This window comes from Myxocyprinus asiaticus, chromosome 48, assembly GCF_019703515.2.
Source record: "Myxocyprinus asiaticus isolate MX2 ecotype Aquarium Trade chromosome 48, UBuf_Myxa_2, whole genome shotgun sequence".
Lineage (NCBI taxonomy): Eukaryota > Metazoa > Chordata > Actinopteri > Cypriniformes > Catostomidae > Myxocyprinus > Myxocyprinus asiaticus.
Window position 1 is genome coordinate 30,416,657 of NC_059391.1, and position 25,359 is coordinate 30,442,015.

A 25,359-nucleotide genomic window follows, 5' to 3' on the forward strand; every position below is an offset into this window, starting at 1 on the left:
AATCACACATTCATCATCACTTATTCACAATCACACATTCATCATCACTTATTCACAATCACACATTAATCATCACTTTATTAATGTTATGGATGTCTTATATGTTACAGTAACGGTGTCTGTTTACTGATGACTCACCCAGCACATTGACGAAAGCGTTGGACAGTAAATATCCGTATTCATTGGATGCATTACACTGATAAACAGCACTGGAGCCCGTCTGAACCTCTGAGAATATGATAGTGTCATCTTCAACCTTCCTGCTGGGGTCCTTAGGAGCGTCTGAACAAAAACAATCACAACTTTACATATTAAACAGAATTTCACAGCTTTATTCTTATGAAATAACTGTCAATCAGATGACACAAACTGAAGTGTGTGTTGTGTAACAGTAAACACTGTCAGTCACTGACTCTCGATTGGCACTCCGTTCATGGACCAGCTGATGGTGGGTTTGGGGTGTCCTCTCGCCCGGCAGGTGATGATGCCCGTCTCCATTGGAGCCAGAACCAGATTCCTGGGAGCGCTGATCCAGTACGGAGCAGCTGAAAATTAAAACAACAGCAGCACATGCTTAGCTCATATGAATATGTATAACGGTCCGTACTGCAAAAATCATTCTCTTAATCAGTTCTTTTGTCTTGTTTAACAGTAAAAGTAAACATCAATCAAACAAGATTTACTTGAGAAGCATGATCACACAAGACATTAAGACTTCAGTGAATATATCTTGAAAATTCTCTCAAACTGTTTTTTGTATTATTATTATTATTTTAAGCATAAATCGAATAAAATTGAGGTTTATGCTTACAGCAATAAAAAATACACTTAATTCAAGAAATATTCTCTTAATATCGGACAATATTTTGCTTGAAAATGTATCTTGATTAAGTAAGGATATTAACAGTGTTTGTCTCTAGAGTTGTTTGATCTGCTCCATTTACAGAGAAGAAAACATCTTGACCAATCCATGTTCTTCAGGCATTATAACCATCACGTCTGTTTACTGACACAACAGCAGCGCTTTCAGGAAACCAAATCAAACATCAGCTTGACAAAATCAATACAGGAGACTGTGTGAGAAATATTGTTGCAGTTTTCCACCTTTGACGGAGACTCTGATGGTGTGTTGAGTCGAGCCATGTCGGTTCTTGGCAGTGCAACGATATTCTCCAGCGTCTGCCTCAGACACGTCTGTGATCCGCAGAGTCTTGTGGAAGTTCAGGAATGAAGCGCGTCCGCTGGGAATCTCACCGCTGAGCTTCATCCACGACACCTCTGGAGTGGGACTGACACAGAGAGACAATCAGACAACAACACATAAACAACAACAACAGATAAACAGCACTACACACCAAACATCACATATGTGATGCATCTCCAAATGAAACATGATTGAGTGGGCGGGGCTTGATTGTCTCAGTCAGGATTTGATTGGATCATGAAAAGATGGCAGTGAAATTACAGATCTGACTTTAGAATAACATTCACTGATCAGTTTATTTAATGAAGTAAATAGAGTTCATTTTGATTTCTCGTTGACTTTAACCCATGTGTTGAGATGTGTTTAATGTGTTAAACTCACAGGCCGTCGGCGATACACTCCATCTCAAGAGTCTCTCCTCTCAGAACCAGTTTAGAGCTGCTGGAGCCGCTGGGAATCATGAATGTGGGCGCTCGCTCCTCTGATGGTTTATCTGAAATACAAACACCGATTTACTCACAGAGCTGGATTAAATACACACTACAGTGATTTACACTGCACACAGATTAACAGACCAGCATTATTATAAGTGAACCAATCAGAGTTTAGAATAACTTCACACCAGCTGGAGGAGGGGCCAGTGTCTCCTAGCAACAGCCAATAGTATCTGGGTGATGCACACAGTATATACAGTATACCTCATGAATATATACAGTTATATCAACAGAAATCATGAAGTAATCAACAAAGAGAAATGAGTTCAGTGACAGAATGAGATGAAGAGATGAACAGATAAATGAAGGAAAAATCTAGAAGACGATAAAAGACAGTCTTCCCCAATAATCACATAAAAACATGCTAGAGATATTATTGTTATTACTGCTATTATATCTGACATTAGAAAGTGTCTGTCTGCATTTAACTGATGTGTTATATACTGTTTTAAATGAATGTCTTCTTGAAGCACTTTGTACAATATCACTTAAATGTGCTCATAAAATAAAGTCATTCTACGATGAATATATTGATAAATAAAGTTGTATAAATCTCTTTCAATACTTCACATCAAAGTTCTTAAAGCTTAAGATTAAATTATAAATATACACTGAGTATTTACTGTATATATACACATTATTAAAAGAATATAAGTTTAATTGAGAAGCAGAATGACAAGATGTCTTATCTTGTACTCAGAGAAATTGAATGAAATGTATTAATGTTTCTGTTTATATAAAAATAATAGAAATATTTGCCAGTTGGGTAAGAAATACAAAACTTGCTTCAACGGGAAAACAAGTTTATTTTTCTTTCCCCATTGGCAAATAGTTTATTTATTGTTTGTTTGTTTGTTTTGAGCATATGCCCCAATAATAAACAAAACTTAATATTTGATCTAATTCTGCTTCTGAAGTCATTTTCTCTTGTTTTAAAATGTTTAGATATTTTTTCTGGAGTAAAAAGACAAAAATACTCAGTAAGAAAATGCAGCACTTATATATAATGTTGTGTACATAATACAAATATTAAGAACACAACTGTTTCACATCATCGCTGTTACTATATTGTGTATTTGAGCACGACTGGAACTCTGTATTGACCAATCAGCATTCAGCACTGCAACTATTTGCATTATCATTTCTCATTGTAATTGTTATTTTTGATCCAAGAGACAAAAGAATGATTGTCATGCAGTAGAAAGATTTAATATTTAATATTGTAAGAAGACATATGAGAGGGCTGTAATGATGTGAAAGACACTTCCTGTTGTACAGTAATTATCTGTGTGTGAGAAGTGAAGTTCAGGTTAGAGTGGATCAGGTTTTGGGTTAAACTGGCAGGACAGGTTGGTTAATTTAGAAAAGGTGGGGGTCACTAGGGGGCGCCATCACTCACCACTAAACAAACCAGAGTCATTGAAATAAACTGCCAGTGTGTCATTCATTGAATCCACTGAAACACAACAACAACAACAACAAAACAAATCAAAACAACCAATAAAATCATGCAGCTGATCAAATGAACATGACTGGCTGAGAAACGAATGTCAGAGCATCTCCACAGCTGTCATGGGTGGCATTTGAGACTCAAGAGCTTCTTTTGTTCATTCAGAGAGCGGGTGAATGGACGTTTGGGGTTTTTTTATTGACGCTCGAGTCATCATCTCTAAACAATCCTCTTCATTGAGTGTCAGACACAGAACTACAGGAGACAGAACACACTCACTGTTGAGCACGCGGACCGCGATTGGCTGCTTCTGCTGTATGGTCTGCGTGTGTGGGAATCGAGCATAACAGATGTAGTCGCTTCTGGAGTCTTCCGTCTGGATGTTAGAGAAATACAGATCTCCGTTGAGCCCCTGAGAAACTCGGCGACTCTGAGGCAGACGCTGGAAATCTGGAGAAATACAGACGGACATGAACATGACATCAGCGCACATACATGACAGATCAACATGTAGAACATCATTAATAGTGACCACACACACACACACACACTGTGACATCATGACACACATTCTGATAGATGTTAGTGCTAACATTTAAATTAGGGCTGTTCATTTAGTGCATTTAATAATATAAAAATGAATGCACTTGTAAAATAGATTGATGTTGACTGAAGGTTATTAATGGGTTTTTGTTCAATGATATGGAAATTAAACACACAATATATTGACTTCTAAAGATACTTTTTGTATTGTGTAATAAATGCTTCACTTGTTACGGCCACAATAATGTAATATCTTTAAATGATTATATTTGTTATATCAGTACATAAATGATCAGTAACACTTTACAGTAAGGATATATTTGTTTACATTAGTTAATGCATCAAATATCATGAACTAACAATGAGCAACACAACATTTATTGATCATGGTTAAATGTTAATTGTTAAAATTCAATTGTTCATTGATAGTTGTTATAAAAGTATTGTTTATTTTAATTCATGTTAACTAATGTTAACAAATACAGCCTTACTGTAAAGAGTTACCACGTTATCTTTCAGTAATATATGCAATTAATCCAATTAATAAATCGGCACATTATGTAATTAATTCAATGTAATTTATTTTATTATTAAATATATATTCTATACATAACAATAAAGTTGTATGTATTTTGTATATATAAATACATCTGATTTAATTATTTTCTCCTTTTAATTTATAACTTGAAAGACAAATCAAAAGATCAGATCTGATTGGATGAGCTGCATTTGAAGCTGTTGTAAAATAGTCATAACACACACTCACACACACTCTCACTCACACACACTCTCACACACACACACACTCTCACACACACACACTCTCACACACACACTCACTCACATACACACACTCTCACTCACACACACTCTCACACACACACACTCACTCACACACACACACTCTCACTCACACACACTCTCACACACAATCTCACTCACACACACTCACACACACACTCTCACACACACACACACACACCTGTGAGTGCACACCAGTTTTATCATATGAATGCATTATGATGTTGCTCGGGAAACTAAAGTCCTTGTGTTGTGCATAACTCACACCTCATAATAACAAGTTCAATGATAGTTGTGCAGATGAATCCACTGGAGTTTAAACTCTATACTGCAGACACATTTCTATTATTAACAGTCTGAGTCTGTTCTTTTTTAATATTAATAAAGTCTTGTTCTGTCATTGCATCATCTACAGTATCAATGTTCAAAAGCACTGCACAAGCATGTGTGTGTGTGTGTGTATGTAAGAGTATGTCTGTTTGTATGGCGTGTATGTTTCTGTGTGTGTGCATGCATCTGTGTATGCGTGTGTTTCTGTGTGTGCACGTGTATGTGTGTGTGTATGTGTGTGCATGTGTGTGTGTGCGTGCGCATAAGTGTGTGTGTATGTATGTGTGTTTCTGTGTGTGTGTATGTGTGTTTCTGTGTGTGGTGTGTATGTGTATGTGTGCGCATGTGTGTGTGTGTGTGTGTGAGTGCGAGTCTGTTTGTGTGTGAGTGTGTGTGTGTGTGTGTGTGAGTCTGTTTGTGTGTGTGTGTGAGAGTCTGTTTGTGTGTGTGAGTGTGAGTCTGTTTGTGTGCGAGTCTGTTTGTGTGTGTGTGTGAGTGTGTGTATGTGTCTGTTTGTGTCTGTGTGGGTGTGTGTGCATGTGTGTCTGTGTCTGTTTGTGTGTGTGAGTGTGAGTCTGTTTGTGTTTGTGTGTGTGTGTGTGTGTGAGTCTGTTTGTGTGTGTGTGTGTGAGTCTGTTTGTGTTTGTGTGTGTGTGTGAGTCTGTTTGTGTGTGTGAGTGTGAGTCTGTTTGTGTTTGTGTGTGTGTGTGTGTGTGTGTGAGTCTGTTTGTGTGTGTGTGTGTGAGTCTGTTTGTGTGTGTGTGTGTGTGTGTGTGTGAGTCTGTTTGTGTGTGTGTGTGTGTGTGTCTGTTTGTGTGTGTGTGTGTGAGTCTGTTTGTGTGTGTGTGTGAGTCTGTTTGTGAGTGAGTGTGTGTGTGTGTGTGTGAGTCTGTTTGTGAGTGAGTGTGTGTGTGTGAGTCTGTTTGTGTGTGTGTGTGTGTGTGTGTGTGTGTGTGTGAGTCTGTTTGTGTGTGTGTGTGTCTGTTCGTGTGTGTGTGTCTGTGTGTGTGTAAGTGTGTGAGTCTGTTTGTGTGTGTGTGAGTCTGTTTGTGTGTGTGTGTGTCTGTTTGTGTGTGTGTAAGTGTGTGAGTCTGTTTGTGTGTGTGTGTGTGTGTGTCTGTTTGTGTGTGTGTAAGTGTGTGAGTCTGTTTGTGTGTGTGTGAGTCTGTTTGTGTGTGTGTGTGTGTGAGTGTGTGTCTTTTGTGTGTGTGCGCGTGCATGTGTGTGTGCATGTGTCTGTGTATGCGTGTGTTTCTGTGTGTGGTTTGTATGTGTGTGTGTTTCTGTGTGTGTGCGGGTGTATGGGTGTGCGTGCGTGTGTTTGGTATCTGGTGTGTGTGTTTGGTGTCTGTGTGTGTGTGTAAGTGTGTGAGTCTGTTTGTGTGTGTGTGTCTGTGTGTAAGTGTGTGAGTCTGTTTGTGTGTGTGTGTGAGTGTGTGAGTCTGTTTGTGTGTGTGTGTGTGTGTGTCTGTTTGTGTATGTGTAAGTGTGTGAGTCTGTTTGTGTGTGTGTGAGTCTGTTTGTGTGTGAGTGTGTGTGTGTGTGTGTGTGAGTAAGTGTGTGTCTGTTTGTGTGTGTGTGTGAGTGTGTGAGTCTGTTTGTGTGTGTGTGTGTGTGTGTCTGTTTGTGTATGTGTAAGTGTGTGAGTCTGTTTGTGTGTGTGTGAGTCTGTTTGTGTGTGAGTGTGTGTGTGTGTGTGTGAGTAAGTGTGTGTCTGTTTGTGTGTGTGCGTGAGTGAGTGTGTGTGTGTGCATGCGTGTGTTTCTGTGTGTGATTTGTATGTGTGTGTGTTTCTGTGTGTGTGCGTGTGTATGGGTGTGCGTGTGCGTGTTTGTGTTTGGTATCTGGTGTGTGTGTGTTTGGTGTCTGTGTGTGTGTGTGTGTGTGTGTGTGTGTGTGTGAGTAAGTGTGTGTCTGTTTGTGTGTGTGTGTGTGAGTAAGTGCGTGTGTTTGTGTTTGGTATCTGGTGTGTGTGTTTGGTGTCTGTGTGTGTGTGTGTGTGTGTGTGTGTGTGTGTGTGTGTGTGTGTGTGTGAGTAAGTGTGTGTCTGTTTGTGTGTGTGTGTGTGTGAGTAAGTGCGTGTGTTTGTGTTTGGTATCTGGTGTGTGTGTTTGGTGTCTGTGTGTGTGTTTATCTTACTGTTGTCCATCCAGAATATAATGGGTGGGGGGAGTCCGGCTGGGGGGCGGCAGGGCAGAATTAAAGATTCTCCTTCCTGTGCAATGATGGGTTTCATTCTCTCTTTAGACCACAGAGGAGATCCTGCACACACAACACAACATCATTACAATGACACCGTCACACTTCAACTCAAACTCAACATGTGTCACAGAAACGAGTGAGCTGACCTCACAGGTGTGTTCAAATGTTCCTGTAATACCCAGAATGTTCACACACACCTGTGATGCCTCGTTATGTGGACTCGTTAGGCAGCTCACTAGGTTTTGAGACAGTATGAGTGTTATTATAGTTTGAGGAGATGTGATAACCTCAGATAATCAGTTTTACATGACATGACGTGAATGAAGAGTAAATGCAGGAGAATGAAGAGGAACAGATGTAAACACACATGAGGATCAGTGTGCAGGAGAATCCAGTCAGCTGTTTCATGCATTACACACTAATATTCACATTTACCTTCCAGAATCAGATCTCTGATGAGGCTGAAAATGTCTTATTGACACAAACACAATGAGAATGATACAGTTAAAGAGAAACAAGAAGAGATGACAGATGAGAAGAATGCGCTGATGTCGTCGTGTGATTGGACGTACTGGACTGTCGGATGATGATGTTGTTGGAGACGGCGGTGCCGAGTTCGTTGCGAGCGGTACACTGATAAACGCCCTCATACGCTTCAGATCTCTCTCCTCCGCTGATGTCAATCACAAGAGTTCCTGAATGAGGCTTCATGATCACTTTAGGATCTCGATCGATGTCGAAATGAGTCCCGTTTCTCGTCCATGAGAAGCTGCGAGTTAAATGAACATCATTATTTCATCTACCGGTACACACATCTCTAAAGCTAAATCTGATCTGAACAGAAATCATGACTTTACTGCTGTAATGTGTCGGGTTAATTCAGTCTTATTAAACAACTCTCCAGTAAAACCAGTTCATTTACATGTGACTAACTGTAACCAGACATGTGATGTTCTATTCTGTATATACTGAAACTGTGATTTAATTACAGTTAATCAGATAATGTTTGATGTTTAATGGGTCAATGACATGACTTGTTTTTTTTGTTGGCTAGATATATTAAATTATTAAAAAAATACACAAACAATGCAATGACTTGAATACACCTCTCCTATGATTGTGTTCAATTTATGAGTTCAAAGTCATTTTTAGATTTTTTTCTGGGACTTAAAGTAAAAAAAAAATTATTCATATTTTGCGATATGAAAATTCAGTAATATTTGTAATATATATATATATACACACATACATTGGTATATTGTTTAAATCCTTTTTTATTAAATATTTATTATTAACTTTAATATTAATTCACGTGTATTCAAGGAGCATGGAAAGTATTTTAAGTATTTTTAAAGTCATTAATTCAGTTTTGTTTTTTGCAGAAAATGCTTTTCAAAATGTATGAAACCAACATGGACACAAACATTACATTTAAAGATTCCTCTTTTCCTATCATCTTGGAAAACTTCTTTTGTCAACCACCCCTTTTGGACCAATGAGATTTCACTGTGGGCGGAGTTATCAGGATGTCACTTGTCACACAGAAGAGATGTGATTTATCGATTGGACACAGTGTAGCAGATGAAAGTACAGATGCCTGGGTAGCTCAGTGGTAAAATACGCTGGCTACCATCCCTGGAGTTCGCTAGTTTGAATCCAGGGCGTGCTGAGTGACTCCAGCCAGATCTCCTAAGCAACCAAATTGGCCTGGTTGCTAAGGAGGGTAGAGTCACATGGGGTAACCTCCTCGTGGTCGCTATAATGTGGTTTGTTCTCGGTGGGGTGCATGGTGTATTGAGCGCGGATGCCGCGGTGGATGGCGTGAAGACTCCACACGCGCTATGTCTCCGTGGCAACGCGCTCAACAAGCCACATGATAAGATGCGCGGATTGACGGTCTCAGACGCGGAAGCAACTGGGATTCGTCCTCCGCCACCCGGACTGAGGCGAATCACTATGCAACCACGAGGACTTAGAGCGCATTGGGAATTGGGCATTCCAAATTGGGAGAAAAAGGGGGAAAAATCCCCCCCCAAAAAAAACATGTACAGATGTGTACTAGTTAGTGCACTTGAGAGCAGACGGTTCTGACCTGGGACGGGGTTTTCCTTTGGCCTCACAGTGGATGACGATGTTTTCTCGCGGGTCGATGATGTAATCTTTTGGAGACTGATGGGTGATTGTGGGAGGCTGCGGCACTGCAGGTCACATGACACACTTCAGTAACTCTTACAGCCAATCACAGAGTGCGCACACACACACACACAGCTCACTGCAACACACTCACACAAATATACCAACAATAATAACACAGGGTCTGTTGGCATGCACACTCAGTTTTCAACTTCAAAGCAACACATGAATGCACATGAAGATCAAATTATTGAAAACTACTCACTATCGGACAAAACCATGCAAAACAACAACAACAACAAACTCTTGTTTTTAAATGTATATCTGGCTCATATTTCTGTAGCAGTGCTATTTTAAGAAGTCTCTCTCCAGACGATAAACATAAGGAACACACAGGAACCCAAAGAAACGTGCCGTATAAACAGCATGCATCCAGACAACGCAACAGAGCGCTAAACATATCAGAAACAAACATGAAACGATAGAGGAACATAAAAAAGCTCAGTTCACAGCAAACGGATGAATGAAATCCTGCAGAAATCACAGCAGAGAAACTTACATCCTTCCAGAAGTTTCGCTAAAATCCCCCACAGAATCAGCAGAGGTAAAATCACAAACACACACGCAAGAGAGCACAAGTTACTCAATAAAACATTCCTGCTGATGAACAAAGTATAAACTCGTCATGACATTTCAAGCGTTTGTGATTTGTGTCTAACAGCGGCAAGAAACAATCAGTTGAATCATCGTTTTTAATTACAGAGCTGTCAAACTTCTGATTAAGAGGATATTTATACAGTATTACTGTACAGCTGTATGTTTGATCGACCTGTACACACACACACACACACACACACACACACACACACACACACAGTTTCTGGATGTTTCTGTGGTTCTCTCAGGCTGACTGTAATTGGACAGTGTTTGTCAGAATGAGACACTGGACAGAATGTGGTCAGCAAAACTTATTCTGTCACCATCAGCACACACACACACACACACACACACACACTGATAGCAGTAAACTATCTGTAGGCATCAGGATCATTACTGCAGAAACTGCAAGAACTAGAGAGCCGGGCTGCTGTGAAACTGCCCATAAATATGAACAGAACAAGAAACAAACAATATTTTGAAACATAATTGCTATAGTTTGGGGACAAAAAAATGTGTCAAATCTGTCAAAACCTCCTTTGGGGACAACCTCATTTAGAAAAACAATTCATAATAAATGCATAAAACCATATATATTTTGTACAATAAAACTTTATTAGTTTTATGATGTTCTAAAAAAGCAAAAAGTGTTCTTTTAGGGGTTTGTGTAAGTCTGTAATAGAGGTCTGCAACCCGACCCGAGCCCGGCGAGACCCGACAAACCACTGGCATTTCAAACCGTTTTCAGCTCAGTTCTTCTAGTATAACTTCAGGTTCAAGTCTGATTTATAATTAATGGGGAATATATATACATACACACCAATCAGCCACAACATTAAAACCACCTGTCTAAAATCGTGTAGGTCCCCCTCGTGCTGCCAAAACAGCTCTGACCCATCGAGGCATGGACTCCACAAGACCTCTGGAGGTGTCCTGTGGTATCTGGCACCAAGACGTTAGCAGTATATCATTTAAGTCTTGTAAGTTGTGAGGTGAAGCCGCTGTGGATCGGACTTGTTGGTCCAGCACATCCCATAGATGCTCAATCGGATTGAGATCTGGGGAATTTGGAGGACAATCAACACCTTGAACTCTTCATCATGTTCCTCAAACCATTCCTGAACAATGCGTGCAGTGTGGCAGGCTACATTATCCTGCTGAAAGAGGCCACTGCCATCAGGGAATACCGTTGCCATGAAGAGCTGTACGTGGTCTGCAACAATCTTTAGGTGGGTGGTACATGTCAAAGTAACATCCACATGAATGCCAGGACCCAGGGTTTCCCAGCAGAACATCGCCCAGAGCATCACACTGCCTCCGCTGGCCTGACTTCTTCCCACAGCGCATCCTGCTGCCATCTCTTCCCCAGGTAAACGACGCACACGCACCCGACCGTCCACATGATCTAAAAGAAAACGTGATTCATCAGACCAGGCCACCTTCTTCCATTGCTCCATGGTCCAGTTCTGAGGCTCACGTGCCCATTGTAGGCGCTTTCGGCGGTGGACAGGGGTCAGCATGGGCACTCTAACTGGTCTGCAGCTATGCAGCCCCATACGCCTCAAGCTGAGAAGCACTGTGTGTTCTGACTCCTTTCTATCATGACCAGCATTATATTTTTCTGCTCTTCTCTGGGATCAGACCAGACGGGCTAGCCTTCGCTCCCTACACGCATCAGTGAGCCTTGTGCGCCCATGACCCTGTCGCCGGTTCACCAGTTCTCCTTCCTTGGATCACTTTTGGTAGGTACTAACCACTGCATACCAGGAACACCCCACAAGACCTGCCGTTGTGGAGATGCTCTGACCCAGTGGTCTAGCCATCACAATTTGGCCCTTGTCAAAGTCGCTCAGATCTTTACGCTTGCCCATTGTTCCTGCTTCCAACACGTGAAATTAAAGAACTGACTGTTCACTTGCTGCCTAATACATCCCACCCCTTGACAGGTGCCATTGTAACGAGATAATCAATGTTATTCACTTCACCTGTTAGTGGTTTTAATGTTGTGGCTGATCAGTGTATATATACAGTATACATATATTATTACTATTATTCCAAATATACTGTAGACTATATTTACTTTTTTATTTTTAAACTATTTTTATTTTTTAAAATAACTTGTTTAACGCATGCACTCTCACTCACAGACAGGCTCGAACAGACGAGTTAGGGGCTGTTCACACCGAATGTGTCATGGTGTATTTTTCAATTAAAAAACATTGTCTTACACAGGACTGCCACACTTTAGACATCTTTACTAGTGTCAACTTTCCATTTCATTCACTGAGCTGTGTCTGTCTTTTTTATTGACATTCTGAAGTTCAGTTGTTACACAGTTACAGCACTTAATAAACAGTAAGACAATGTCTTATGAGGGGCCGCTTGTGCAACGTTAAAACTGTGTTTACTGTTGATATACTGTTACTTACAGCTGGCAAAAACATTTACTTGTTTGGAGTCGAAATAATAAACAGAGAGAATGATTTCAGGTTTGGGCTTAACATTTGACGGTACCAGTCGGATCAGGTCACACGGTCTCGGGTACAGGTCAGGTGTGGGCTTCAACTTAATGTCCATGCAGACCTCTAGTATCAAGACATTATAATAAGCTTTATGTAAAAACAATAGAAATCTATGGCACATTGGTTATTTGTGTGTCACAGTTCATGTGTGTATGTATGTGTATGTGTGTATGTATGTGTGTGTGTGAGTATGTGTAAGTGTGTGTGTGTGTTTGAGTGCGCGTGTGTGAGTTTGTGTGTGTGTTTCAGTGTGCATGTGTGTGTATATATGTGTGTGTGAGACTGTGTGTGTGTTTGTGTGTGTGAGAGTGTGTGTGTGTGTGTTTCAGTGCGCATGTGTGTGTGTGTATGTGTGTGTGAGAGTGTGTGAGTGTACGCGTGTGTGTTTGTGTGTGAGAGTGTGTGACTGTTTGTGCGTGTGTGATAGTGCTTGCGTGTATGTGCACGTGTGTATGCACATGTTTGTGCTTGCGTGTATGTGCGCGTGTGCGTGCGTGTGTGTGCGTGTGTTTGTGTGTGTGAGTGTCTGTGCGTGTCTGTGTGTGCGTGCGCACGTGTGTGTGAGTGTGTGTGTGTGTGTGTGTATGCGTGTGTTTGAGAGTGTGTGACTGTGTGTGTGTTTGTGCATGTGTGATAGTGCTTGTGTTTATGTGCGCGCGTGTGAGAGTGTGTGTGTTTGAGTGTCTGTGCGTGCGTGTTTGTGTGTGAGTGTCTGTGCGTGTCTGTTTGTGTGAGTGCGTTTGTGTATGTGTGTGCAAGTGTATGAGTGTGTGAGTGTGTGTGTGTGTGTGTGTGCACGTTAGTGTGTGTGTGACTGTGTGTTTGTGCGTGTGTGAGTGTGTTTGTGTGTGAGAGTGTCTATGCGTGTCTGTGTGCGAGTGTATGAGTGTGTGTGTTTGTGCATGTGATAGTGCTTGTGTGTGTGCATGCGTGTGTGAGAGTGTGTGTGTGAGTGTCTGTGCGTGTGTGTTTGTGTGAGTGTGTTTGAGTGTGAGAGTGTCTGTGCGTGTGTGTTTGTGTGCGTGCGTTTGTGTATGTGTGCGTGTGCACGTGTGTGCGAGTGTATGAGCGTGTGTGTTTGTGTGCGTGCGTTTGTGTATGTGTGCGTGTGCACGTGTGTGCGAGTGTATGAGCGTGTGTGTGCACGCGTGTGTGTTTGTGTATGTGTGATAGTGCTTGCATGTGAGTGTATGTGCGTGTGTTGTGTGTGTGAGAAGAGAGAGAGCGAGAGAGAGATACATACGGTCAAGAGGGACCTCCTGTGCGCTGATCATGTGACCCAGAAATATCACCAGCAGAACCAAACAGCCGTCCCTCCACGTGTCCATCATGAGCCGCATCTGGTGTGAGTTCAGTCCCGCCTTCAACTGCATTCAGACACAAACTCATCCAACACTGACAGAGAGAGAGAGAGAGAGAGAGAGAGAGAGAGGTGTGTGTCAGGTGTGATGTATTCTGCAGGTATATTGAGAGAGGTCGCAGAAAAGCTTCACTTTAAAATACTTCACACTCTCCATGTAGGACAGCAGAATAAAACACTTTCACTGTCCACCACAGGCCTTTGTTTGCTCCACTAACACTCTCTAATTAGCCACTAATTACTCACTGTGTGTGTGTGTGTGTGTGTGTGTGTGTGTTTTTTAATATCCTGCAGTGTAATATGTATGCTGGTGTGATGACATCACAGCCCCGCGGGGTGTTTTAGATCAGCAGTCGCGGCTCCTGCTCTCTCTGTGCCCTCTGGGACATTATATATTTAGTAGCGGTTGGTAATTTAGCACTAACGGCAAGCGGCGGCGGGTACAGATCACACACCTGCCCTCATAAAATAACCTCCAGACATCATGATATGGGCTTAAAGTCTCGTCCACAATTAATCGTTTTAGAATCTGTGTGTAAAAGAGGGATTTCCTCAGAGACACACAGTATTCAGAAGTCCAGTGACTAGTGTCAATCTGTTGTGTTATTTTAAAACTGTTTAAACACTGTAATATCTGCTTTTCATCCCAAGAGCAGAATTTGAACTGTTTAAAGATTAAATTGGGGCGATCTCGTCTCGCAGGCGTCTTATCGGTGACAGCAGCCAGACAAAAGCATTCTATCAAGAGCTCCGAGCATACGTTTCCCATAAGCCCCTCATTAGATTTTATAATTGCAGAGGCGGTATGCAAATAATTGCTCTGTTTATCATATGAATTGAGGCGTTGCAGATTGTGGAATGCATTGTGCAAATAGCACGGTTCACTTGTTAATGCAATAATGCATGTTATATGATGCAGTTTGTTTTCTTTAGAGCTGAAGTGACTGCTGGTTTAACAGCAAATCACCAGAGATCAGCTGAGATGACCAGCATCAAACCTAATCAGATCCATTTAAAGTCAACATGAATTCAAAACCAATGAACCCTTTTAATGCAAGTGTTCATTTGTTAACTATTTCAAGCCAATATGATAATGCATTCTCAGCTCCAACACTTTTTAATGTTTAACTATATTTTAATCCATTATGCAACGTTTTTCCACACAGTATGAAATATTAGAAGAACAGATTTATGTAAATTGTCTGAAAAACTATTCTTACATGAACTGCATATTCTACCAATTTATGCAAGAATGTTTTGATGAACAATTCATAATGCAACAATTTATGTAACAAGTTGCATAAGAAAGTAATACAATATTTTGGGCAGTGAAAAACACTGTTTCCATGGAAACACTTTTCCTCCAACAGTATGTAAGAATTTTTTGACTAACTATTTTATGTGACTATTTATGTAAGTTATGTATAAAAGTAACGCAATATTTTGGTCAGTGAAAAACACTGTTTCCATGGTAACACTTCTCCTCCAACAGTAAAGTAGCACTTTCTAAAGGAATGTTTAATTCATTAAAAGCTCTTGTTATTCACAGAAGTTCTTGCTTTTGTCTTTCTGCTCATTTGTGCTGTTTACCTCCACTAAAACAACTGTTTACACAACGAGTCTCTGAATGATTCATTCTCGCACTGAATCCATTAATATTCCCGTCTTTTCTCACACTCATATTAACAAACACAAACACAACAAAATCCACAGAAATTCCTTCTCTCGGACTGCCGTCCTCAGAGATGCTAATGTTTGGCAGCGTGTTAAAGGAATGAGGCTGTTAGCATGCAGGACGATCCCGTGTGCTGCGTCGCTGCTCAATGACACCGCTACAGCAATCTACACAACAAGATAACTCATATAATACACTGAACAAATGGCTTTAATCTCACCGCACACCGCTGGATTCTCACAGCAACACTTTATATTAATGACAACACAGAGAAAATGAAACATGCTGAAAGTTCAAACCAATTAATCTTACAGTTTCATGACATTTATAGATTTATAAATATGTTAATGTTCTTTATAAAAGTTTTTATAAAATCTTTTTACGCTGAGAGTCAAAGTGGGAGTGTGTAAAGCCTTGTGCCACCTGACCTCAAAACGATCACATCAAAGGAGGATTACAGGTCCCAAATCAGTTTAAAAGTCATTAAAATGAGATGAAGGGGTGAATGTGACCCTGACGGGCCCCTGTAGTTCTGTTAGACTGAAAAACACAATCACACCAGTCAATGAGAGTGCACAGTCCTCAGATCAGTGCATGTGTGTGAGGAGGGCAGATGCAATCCCTTCATATGCTAATTGGGGGAGGGGCTTCATTTGCATATGTAAATACTGCAGACAATCTCTGCTATTGTCTATGAGTAAAGTTTGAAGCCCGAACGCAAACACAGATTCATGTGCATGTGTAACGTGTGTATCACATCAGAACACAAACACACATGCTTTCATCCATCACAATGAGCGTCTGTGTCTGGAATGAAAAGTTTTCATGCGTCAGGTGGCTGCGGCTCATGTTATGCATGCGGTAATAAATCATTGGACGGCACGCTGTGACACCTCCATCACGCTGCCGTATCCATGGCGATGTACCTCTTTCAGAAATCCATTTCCTGCATAGTGTTGACCTTTTCAATAAGCAAAAGGAAAAAGAGCAAAAGGCATCCGTCCTGATTCATTCTCCTGTCACACTCGGATATCATTTCAATGCGTATCCTCACTGGAAAAACTGCACAAACTAAAACAGCACAAGCAAATATTTCATCTAAACATGAAACTAGTGAAAAATACAGATGAACCAAGTCTTTTTGTGTTCTTAACTTTCATAAAACATTGAAAACCACATGTGTATTAACAGAGGAAAATATCTCAGAAATTGATTCATTGTAAGAGGAAATGAGCGTGTTTAAACGGACTACTACCAGACAAAGCTCTTTCTGATGGGTAAAGTTAACCTAGTAATGGCTGTTATTGTCATGTTAATGTTGAGAGATCGTACGGACACTGAAATCAGTGAGATGAGCTCTTCTCATTCAGCTCTCTGGTGTTCTAGAAACATCTCTGATCAATAGACTCTCTCCCCGCCAGCTTTACCATGTGCTGACCATTCATTTAACAAGTGCTTTCACTTCTATTGTTGTTGAGTGATTCTCAGTCCACTGGAACTTTCTCTGACACCGTCAGTACATTTAAACTACAACAGATCAATGAAACGACAAACCGCATGATGAAGAAGGTTTTGAACAGGAATATAATACATCATTATTACTCTTATAATTGAGCTGGTTAATTTGTGGGAGATGTTGTTTGTAACCGTCTATAGGCTGTATGTGTTTTTGTTTTAGACACTATGCTGACATGATCTTTCACGGATAATTGTGTTATTCCACGTCAAATCAACCAAATTCCAGAAACGGCCCCAGCTGAAGTTTTTAATTTTCACCGATAGTTTTGGAATAAATCTACAGGTCAAGAAAATACCCTTAGAAAGGTGTCAGTGTCATGATTATATTTTTACACAGAGATAAGTAGATCTTTTACTAAAATCAGCTGACTTCAGCACCTCGTTGTATTATATGCCAATTGAGCCGTGACGTCAGTTTGTAGGAGAACCGGAAGTCTAATTCCCCATGGGTTCACTCAGGATTTTCCTTTGGGTTTTTATAAACCTAAACTGATGTTATGAGTAAAATAATGTCTGTAGTAAACATTACTTGAACATATGTGGACGTTTTTTCCTAGAACATAAATTACACACTTTCATACTCAAACATGAATTTTAAAGCTGCCTTGTTTTTGTTTTTTTAAAGTATGTTGCTTCAATATGGCTTCAAAATTCACGTTAGAGGTATGAAAGTGTGTAATTTATGTTACCTAACCCTATCTTCAAGTAATGTTTACTACAGACCTTATTTTACTCATAAACTGACATTATAAAAACCCAAAGGAATATCCTGAGTGAACCCATGGAGAATTAGCCTTCTGGGTTTATAGACGACACCCTGGTGATTTCCCAAAAGCATTGTTAGCCAACTATGGCCACAAATTCCATCATTACCAACATAGATCAACAATTTGGTGTTTAACGAAACCGTTGTTCCAACGAACATTCGCAAACATCATTGCACAGTTTTGCGTAAGCACAAAAGTCGGTTTTATAAAACCGTCCATACACCAGAACCTGCGCATCGTTCCCTTAATAAATCCCAGCAAGCGGAAGACTGTGCGTACATGCACGTGATTCATTCCCCACCCCGCCTCCTCCCCAAAAATAACCATATATGGAGTGTACAACGCCTTTTTTGACTATGCATATCCTCATCTGCATACAATTACCATATGCAAATCATTATAAGATATGAACTTGTTTTCATAGAATATATCTTGAATATCCCTTGGCAAAATATTTTTATCTATGCAGCCATAAATCTAACCTAAGCAATTTTGCTTCTCAGAAAACCTGAGAGTGTTTTTATTGAGAAGTTAAATATTTAATACTGTTCTTTGTTCAGCATTGTCCGATATCATCGGATTACTACGATTTTATATTTGACTGGTATTTTATATTAAAAAAAACAGCTGAATGGCAAATGTGCTTTTCATAATGTTTTTATTAGATTAGAATGAGGGTTTGATTGCGATGAGGGTCAGGATGAAGTGGAGCAGGCAGCACATTTGATATGCAGCTGTATAATATTGTTTTTGATGAGACGTGTCTCTCCAATGGTCCGTTCGACTACTGAATGTCTCCAGCAGTGCCCGTCTTATACTGTCTGTTTTACAGAGTCAAGTGTGCATCACAGATAATGTTTATTCAAATGCTGTACTTATCTCAGTACATGATTTCTGTAATAGCCATTGGGAACAGAAAATATCACAAACTAAGAAATCTTCACTGTCATTTTTAGTTACTGTATGTTCTCTATGATGACACGGGAAAGTTCTCCAAACGCAGCACATCCCTTTTACAGCTTATCTTTCAATGCCTTTTCAATTAGTTACTTACAAATAATATAGCCCACTATTGGCTTGATAACGATTACTTCTGATTCAAGTGCTTTACTACATAATTTATTTTATAAATGTGGTGAATTAAATGAAAATCAGAGTTTATAATCAGTCTGTTCAGTTCATTATTTGTCCAGCTGGAGTCAACAGTAAAAGAGTGCATACACAAGGGGTACAGCTTGTGTGGAACATGTGTTTTTTTTATTTTTCTCCCTTTTTCTCCCCAATTTGGAATGCCCAATTCCCAATGCGCTCTAAGTCCTCGTGGTGGCGTAGTGACTCGCCTCAATCCGGGTGGCGGAGGACGAATCTCAGTTGCCTCCGCGTCTGAGACCGTCAATCTGCGCATCTTATCACGTGGCTTGTTGAGCACGTTACCACGGAGACATAGCACATGAGGCTTCACGCTATTCTCCGCGGCATCCACGCACAACTCACCACGCACCCCACCGAGAGCAAGAACCACATTATAGTGACCACGAGGAGGTTACCCCATGTGACTCTATCCTCCCTAGCAACCGGGCCAACTTGGTTGCTAAGGAGACCTGGCTGGAGTCACTCAGCACGCCCTGGATTCGAACTCACGACTCCAGAGATGATAGTCAGCGTCTTTACTCGCTGAGATACCCAGGCCCCCGTCAAGTTTACTGTTTATAAATCTCATCACGAGCGTGAGAAGCGGTGAATGAATATTTTTGTGCGTACGCAACATTTATACATCAGGCCCCTGGTCTTTATCTGTGATTAGAAACATAGTTCCTGATTAGTGTGCTGTGTGGACATTATTTGACGTCGCTGAAGCTTCTATATCTTTCAGTCTGTTAAGAATTTGACCACGTTTACAAGCATTTAAGAAAAAGATTTATTCTGGGGTTTTGCAGCTGTTTAAGGGATTAAAGACTATTAAGAGAAAGCGCTTCATCACACACAGTTTCTGTCGAAGAACACAGCTTTTATATGTTTATGTTAACGCATAAGTGCCATAGAGGGAAACCCCACTACTGCAGCGAAATGCATCTGTTGCATTATACAATGCATGCAGCTTTTTGTCTTCAGCAGCTTTCTCACATTAAATGGCTTTCTGGTGTACATATAAATGAGCTATTATAATTTAATATATGCGGAAGTTATTACTCCACTCCCTGCGTAACGTCATTAACGACAGCTCTATGTTGTTGGACCAACGTGGCTCAAATGATGGATGTGCGACATAGTTACTACAGTTTCGGGAAACAGTCATGACTAGCAAATTAATTTCTACAACGATATATTGTATTATGGTGGTTACGCAGTGAGTTATGTGGACAGCTCTATGGTGTGAGTCCAAAAATGGGGGGCAAAAATATATATTTTTGTCATTTTTCCAAAGTTGGAGTGTCTATAACTCCAGAAGTATTAAAGATATCTTAATATCCTTGTGGATTCTGGTTCAGAATAAACTTTCATTTTTCTATCTTCATTTTTAAGGCCCTATGTGGTTAAATCTCAGAGATATGGGGCTCTCAATGTGGCTCCATCAGTAAACTGTTCAATTTGACCCATTTTCAGTGGTGGAAAACCAAATGTGGGTCACACGATGAGAAGCTAGTTTTTCTTGTCCAACAAAACAAACATCTGAAGTAAAAAAAAAACAGTAATTTTCTTGACTCTAAAAATACACTATTATTAAGAATAAAAAACTAAAAGTCTAGCGGGGGACCTCCAGTTGAGTTCACACAGAATGACCCAATAGTAGCATGAATGATGTGTGTTTGATATGACTTTTATAACTTTACACCGCTGATAATGATGAACTTTACTATGTGTCTGATTGTAAAAGTGTTCGAATAAACATACACTTCCGTTCAGTAAAATATGGACCACAGCAAGGTTACTGAACTCTACAAAGATCGCCTCTCTACATCACCAAAGCACACAGAAATGTAGCAATTATAGTAGAAATGGCATTTTTGCTGCGTGTTGTAACAAATATTGTTGTATCACCTACATCATCACTAATTAAAACAAATATACTTAATCACATATATGTCACCCAATTTGAACTTGAATGGATATCTAGTCATCTACAGTCATTCTGATGTTGATTTGCACACAAACAAACAGTGCAGCACATGTTCTGGTCAATGTCTCATATCGATTCATATCAGCTGTTTAATCCATCACAACGAATGAACCGTCAGTCTGTCCACACACACACACACACGCACACTTACATAACAGATGCAGGTGAGACGCAGGTGTTCAGAGTAAAACATCAAATCCAGGTGACGGACACCCCTGCTGCTCTCAGTGCAGTTTACATTCACACATCACTGTTAATGGGTGAATTCAGGTAAACTGGGCCACATTCAACACTGAAATGAATGGCAAGAAGTGGCCCAATTTAGGAGTTTGTTCAAATCCCAAACTGGAGCTATGAGTAATAACCTCTCTGACTTCTGTAGGCACAGTAACTGTGTGAAAATAACAGACTGAAGGCAGTTCTGTATCTTCAGTAGTTTGTGAGTTTCCCTCTCGTGAAAGAGCTCTTGAACTCCACCTGCTCGACTCAAAGAGTTCCTGTGAGGTGGGCCGCTTCACTCCCACTCCACAATCCTGAGAACAGCACAGGAAATACAATCACAGAGGATTAAAGACGCCCCATTGAGATGCAGAGATCTCCTGTGCGCATGTAACTGTGTACAGCAGCTGCTTTATAAAGCCTTATTGTGTTTATAACACACACACCCCTCCACACATGAACAGAACACACAGATGGACAGATCGCCGTCATTGTGTGTGACCTTGAACAGACATGATCTTTTAATGCAAAGATTCTACTTCAATTGCATGCTGATATTCAATGTGAAAGAACTGAATCTACAGCCAAACAACCCGTCACACGCTGTCTAAACTCAACACATATGGATGTACAAAAGGAAGGCCTATTTGTTTAATTGAGTGACACTTAATGTCTGAATGTCGCTGCATTACAAAGCAGTTCTCTCAGAACTAGAACATGTTCAGATATAGATGATTTCAGAAGAGATCATGTGGAATATTCTCTGGATGTCTTTTCAGTTCATTCAGTCTCTGCAGGTGAATAGAAATCATTTCCCCTTCAGCGCTCACAAAAGCCACGACCCTCCAGATCTCACAAAGAAAACCTCATCGAAAGTGTGAGAAAATCAAATGATGCTCTCTGTTGCCCGCAGCGGGTGAGGGGCGTTCACAAACACACACACACCAAACACAGTTAAAAGATTTCATCTGGAATACTCAATTTCACTTTATCACAGACACACTCTAAAATCATATTAATTCCAACGCTTTAAAAAATCATTTCCATATAATTAAGTGTTGGTGATATAAGCAATACATTTTATTTAAAAAATATTGACATTTTAGGTGGATAATCACTTTTGCTTTAAAAAAAAAAAAATAAATAGTGAAAGATGCTTTTTTATTTAAAACAATATTCAATGCAATGGTAGACCTGAAACAATTTCATCAATAAATAAACCATTTTTAAATAAAAATCTATATTTGATCTACTCAATATTGTTTTTTAATCCAAGTTGAACATTATAAGTGTTTGTTTTGATTCTGAATCAAACCTTTATCATGTATTTGTTTTGGATTTTGCTGAATCCTTCTTGGCAACTATAGATATGAATGCACGATTGATAAAGATGTTATTTAACAATTCCTCGCTTCTCTCTCCATGTTTGCGGCAGAACAGATGCTGGTAAGAATGCTGGCAACATTTAATGCAAAAAAATAAATAAATGCAAAAGTAACAAATGATATAATGATTATAATATAATGATCATTTATAGCGCAAATCACGCAACAGCTTTCACTTAACTGCAATAGAAATGATATTTGGAAAATGTATTTAACCAGTACATCGTCCATCTACAAATGATGGTGTAAAACTTGTGCATTGTGAAGATTTCATTCATATAAACATCTGAAGATGACATGTGAATGGATTGTTAGTTCATTAAAGGAATATTCTGGGTTCAACACAAGTTAAGCTCAATCGACAGCTAAATTAATTTCAACTCGTCCCTCCTTTTCTTTAAATGTGTGTTCCAGTGAGACACTTACAATGGAAGTCAATGGGGTCAATCTGTAAACATTAAAATACTCACTGTTTCAAAAGTATAGACACAAGACATAAACAATATGTGTGTTAACATGATTTTACTGTGATGAAATCACTTACTAACCACATCTGTGGAAAGATATAGACAATTTTACAGCTTTGTTGCCATGACGACGTAACACATAATCCTAAAACAACTATACAGCTCAAATAATACCAGTTGAAGCAAGTGCTTTTATAAAAATTACAAGCTTCACATCATTTCAACAATTTATTTTTGTGCTAATCAGTATTATGTCACAAATGCTGTCGATTGAGCTGAACTTGTACTGAACCCGGAATATTCCTTTAATCGAAATAAAATGATTTCTGTTATACAGCCAAGAAGTGTTAGTTCACTTTATATCAGCACTGTCAAAGACTGAATGTCCAGATATTGTGCGATTAATCAGACTGTCTGATTAACAGTGTGTGTGTGTGTGTGTGTGTGTGGCGTGTTTTGAGTCCTGCAGTGTCTGATGTTTTAAGAGTCCTTCAGTCGCTGTTTGAGTAGACGTGAGGTCACATGATCCTCTCAGAGCAGTCAGTCAAGGGTGTTTCATATGAACAGCACAAGAGATACACTCACATCGTAAAACAGGGAGAAATTCTCTGATGTGATTATTTAAATGTAACATTCAGTTAGATGTCAATGTTATAAATCATTCAGCTGGTTTAAGATCAGCTTCATCCAAACACAAACACAATGTTTTATAGTGGCATTATGAGGACGTTTCACTCGTGTATCTGACTCTCTTTAAAAATAAAGACTGTCTAGTGAAATAAATGATATCAGAGCAGAAGAGTGGATATTGCAGACAGGTTGTGTTGAGTTTGTCAGTGTGTGATAATCAGATATGTCAGTGATTTATGGAGGTCACAGTAACAGGGTTATACAGATCAGTGCCAGAATCAGGTCACTCAGAATCCACTGCACACTCACTGTGTCCTGCTGTTCACATCAATGACTCAGATTATAATACTGACAAGCACTCATCACTCTTCCACAGGTGTAAATCCTTCAGTCACCTCACCTGAGACCACATCAATCAACTGTACTGAGATTAAACTGTTCAGCACAGGTGAGTCAAACCTGCAGCGATTCATACAGTCTTCAACTGTGTTTATGACATTTCACAGCACACATCACATGCAGTATGTCCTGTTGCATGTATACAGCATACTCAGTATGTATATAGCAGGTCATCTGGGTATTCAGAGCATCATTTCTAGTATGAGTAGTATGGTAGTAGTATGGAAGTGTCCACTGTGAACACAGCTTTTGTCACTGTGATGCACATTCAGACACATTGTGTTCCTGTGGTGACTTCTGCCCATCTGTCATGTGACCACTGATCTCACACCTGCTGTTAAATCTTATTGGCTGTTCACCTGCAGAGACCCCCCCCCCCCCCTCGCCATATGACCCTCATCTGATCCTGTAGTATGCACTCACAGACAGAACAAGCGGTGTTTGAAAGAAACGTCACTGCGTGTATTATATTACGTTGATCCTCTATATTCGTTTTTTCATGTTATTATGTCTGCAAATATCAATATACTTTATATACATTATTTGTATACTATGTATACATTTACAGTGAATATCTATATCATGAAGGCATTAATTATAAGATGTCCACTAGACATGCGCTGCTTTGATTTGTTTTGTTGCTTTTTGCACTGAGAACTTTTGCATTTTTTGGCCTCGGAATAAATAATTTTACGATTGTATTTTCTATGGATACAGTGTGCAAGATTTTTCCCACCTTGCATTTGATTTTTCGAGCATAAGCACCTTGGTAAAGTCAAGATATCTCTCTGAGCGGAGCGCTGTATTCTTCACCTTCTTAAGATAAATCGCTTGCGTTATTGAATTCCTCATTTCTACGTCGCTTTAGACAAAGTAATAATTCGCAAAGAAATATGAAACTGCCCAATACGACCATTTCTTTCTGGCCAAAATCATTCAACACACACCATGTCGTAATTACGAACTATTAAACTCACAAGTATGAAGTTCCCCGTACGCCTTGAGGACAGCAGTGGATTATCTCTATAGTAAACTAAATTTAACGTGCTGATTCCACCGTAAAGAGCTTTAGATCTGAACACGTCAACAGCCAATCAGCAGAATCCATTCAGAACACGGATAAACATCTGCTTACGGACTCATGCCAAATATGAGATAAACAGATGCCTGAAATCCTTCAGATATTCCAGAGATCTTCAGCGAGAGAAGAAACCAGCGTGATGTTCAGCGTACATGATGTTTGAACTCACCAGAGAAGATCTGATCTCCTGCTCTGTTCTTCTGTTCAATCTGAAAGCAGACAGAAACACACGTTCAGAACATGAAAACCTTCATCAACTTCACCAGATTCATTGACGGTCACTATTAGACACCATCTAGCACGAACATCTAAAGACACTGGATTAGTTTGCCTTCAGAAATTCCCAGAGATGCCTGTACTTTAATCATTAATATACATGTACTTTAATCATTAAGAGCCTGACA

General features: G+C 39.9%; 1 protein-coding gene across 7 annotated transcripts in view; it reads right to left on the reverse strand.

Annotated features, from left to right (window-relative positions):
- LOC127437158 (neuronal cell adhesion molecule-like) overlaps positions 1–25,359 on the reverse strand; it is a 106,215-nt gene that overhangs the window by 33,627 nt on the left and 47,229 nt on the right. For 3 of the 7 annotated variants that reach the window (XM_051691873.1, XM_051691875.1, XM_051691879.1), the window contains exons 2-13: positions 25,125–25,164; positions 13,580–13,731; positions 9,717–9,734; positions 9,117–9,222; positions 7,597–7,793; positions 6,962–7,084; positions 3,428–3,598; positions 3,098–3,154; positions 1,586–1,697; positions 1,105–1,289; positions 414–545; positions 139–282 (exon numbers count right to left, since the gene is read on the reverse strand). In XM_051691873.1, the coding sequence (XP_051547833.1) occupies positions 139–282; positions 414–545; positions 1,105–1,289; positions 1,586–1,697; positions 3,098–3,154; positions 3,428–3,598; positions 6,962–7,084; positions 7,597–7,793; positions 9,117–9,222; positions 9,717–9,734; positions 13,580–13,709 (1,375 nt within the window). In that variant the 5' untranslated portion in view covers positions 13,710–13,731; positions 25,125–25,164. The remainder of the gene's footprint in view (positions 1–138; positions 283–413; positions 546–1,104; positions 1,290–1,585; positions 1,698–3,097; positions 3,155–3,427; positions 3,599–6,961; positions 7,085–7,596; positions 7,794–9,116; positions 9,223–9,716; positions 9,735–13,579; positions 13,732–25,124; positions 25,165–25,359) is intronic. The other 4 variants (XM_051691874.1, XM_051691876.1, XM_051691877.1 and 1 more) reach the window with 3 other exon arrangements.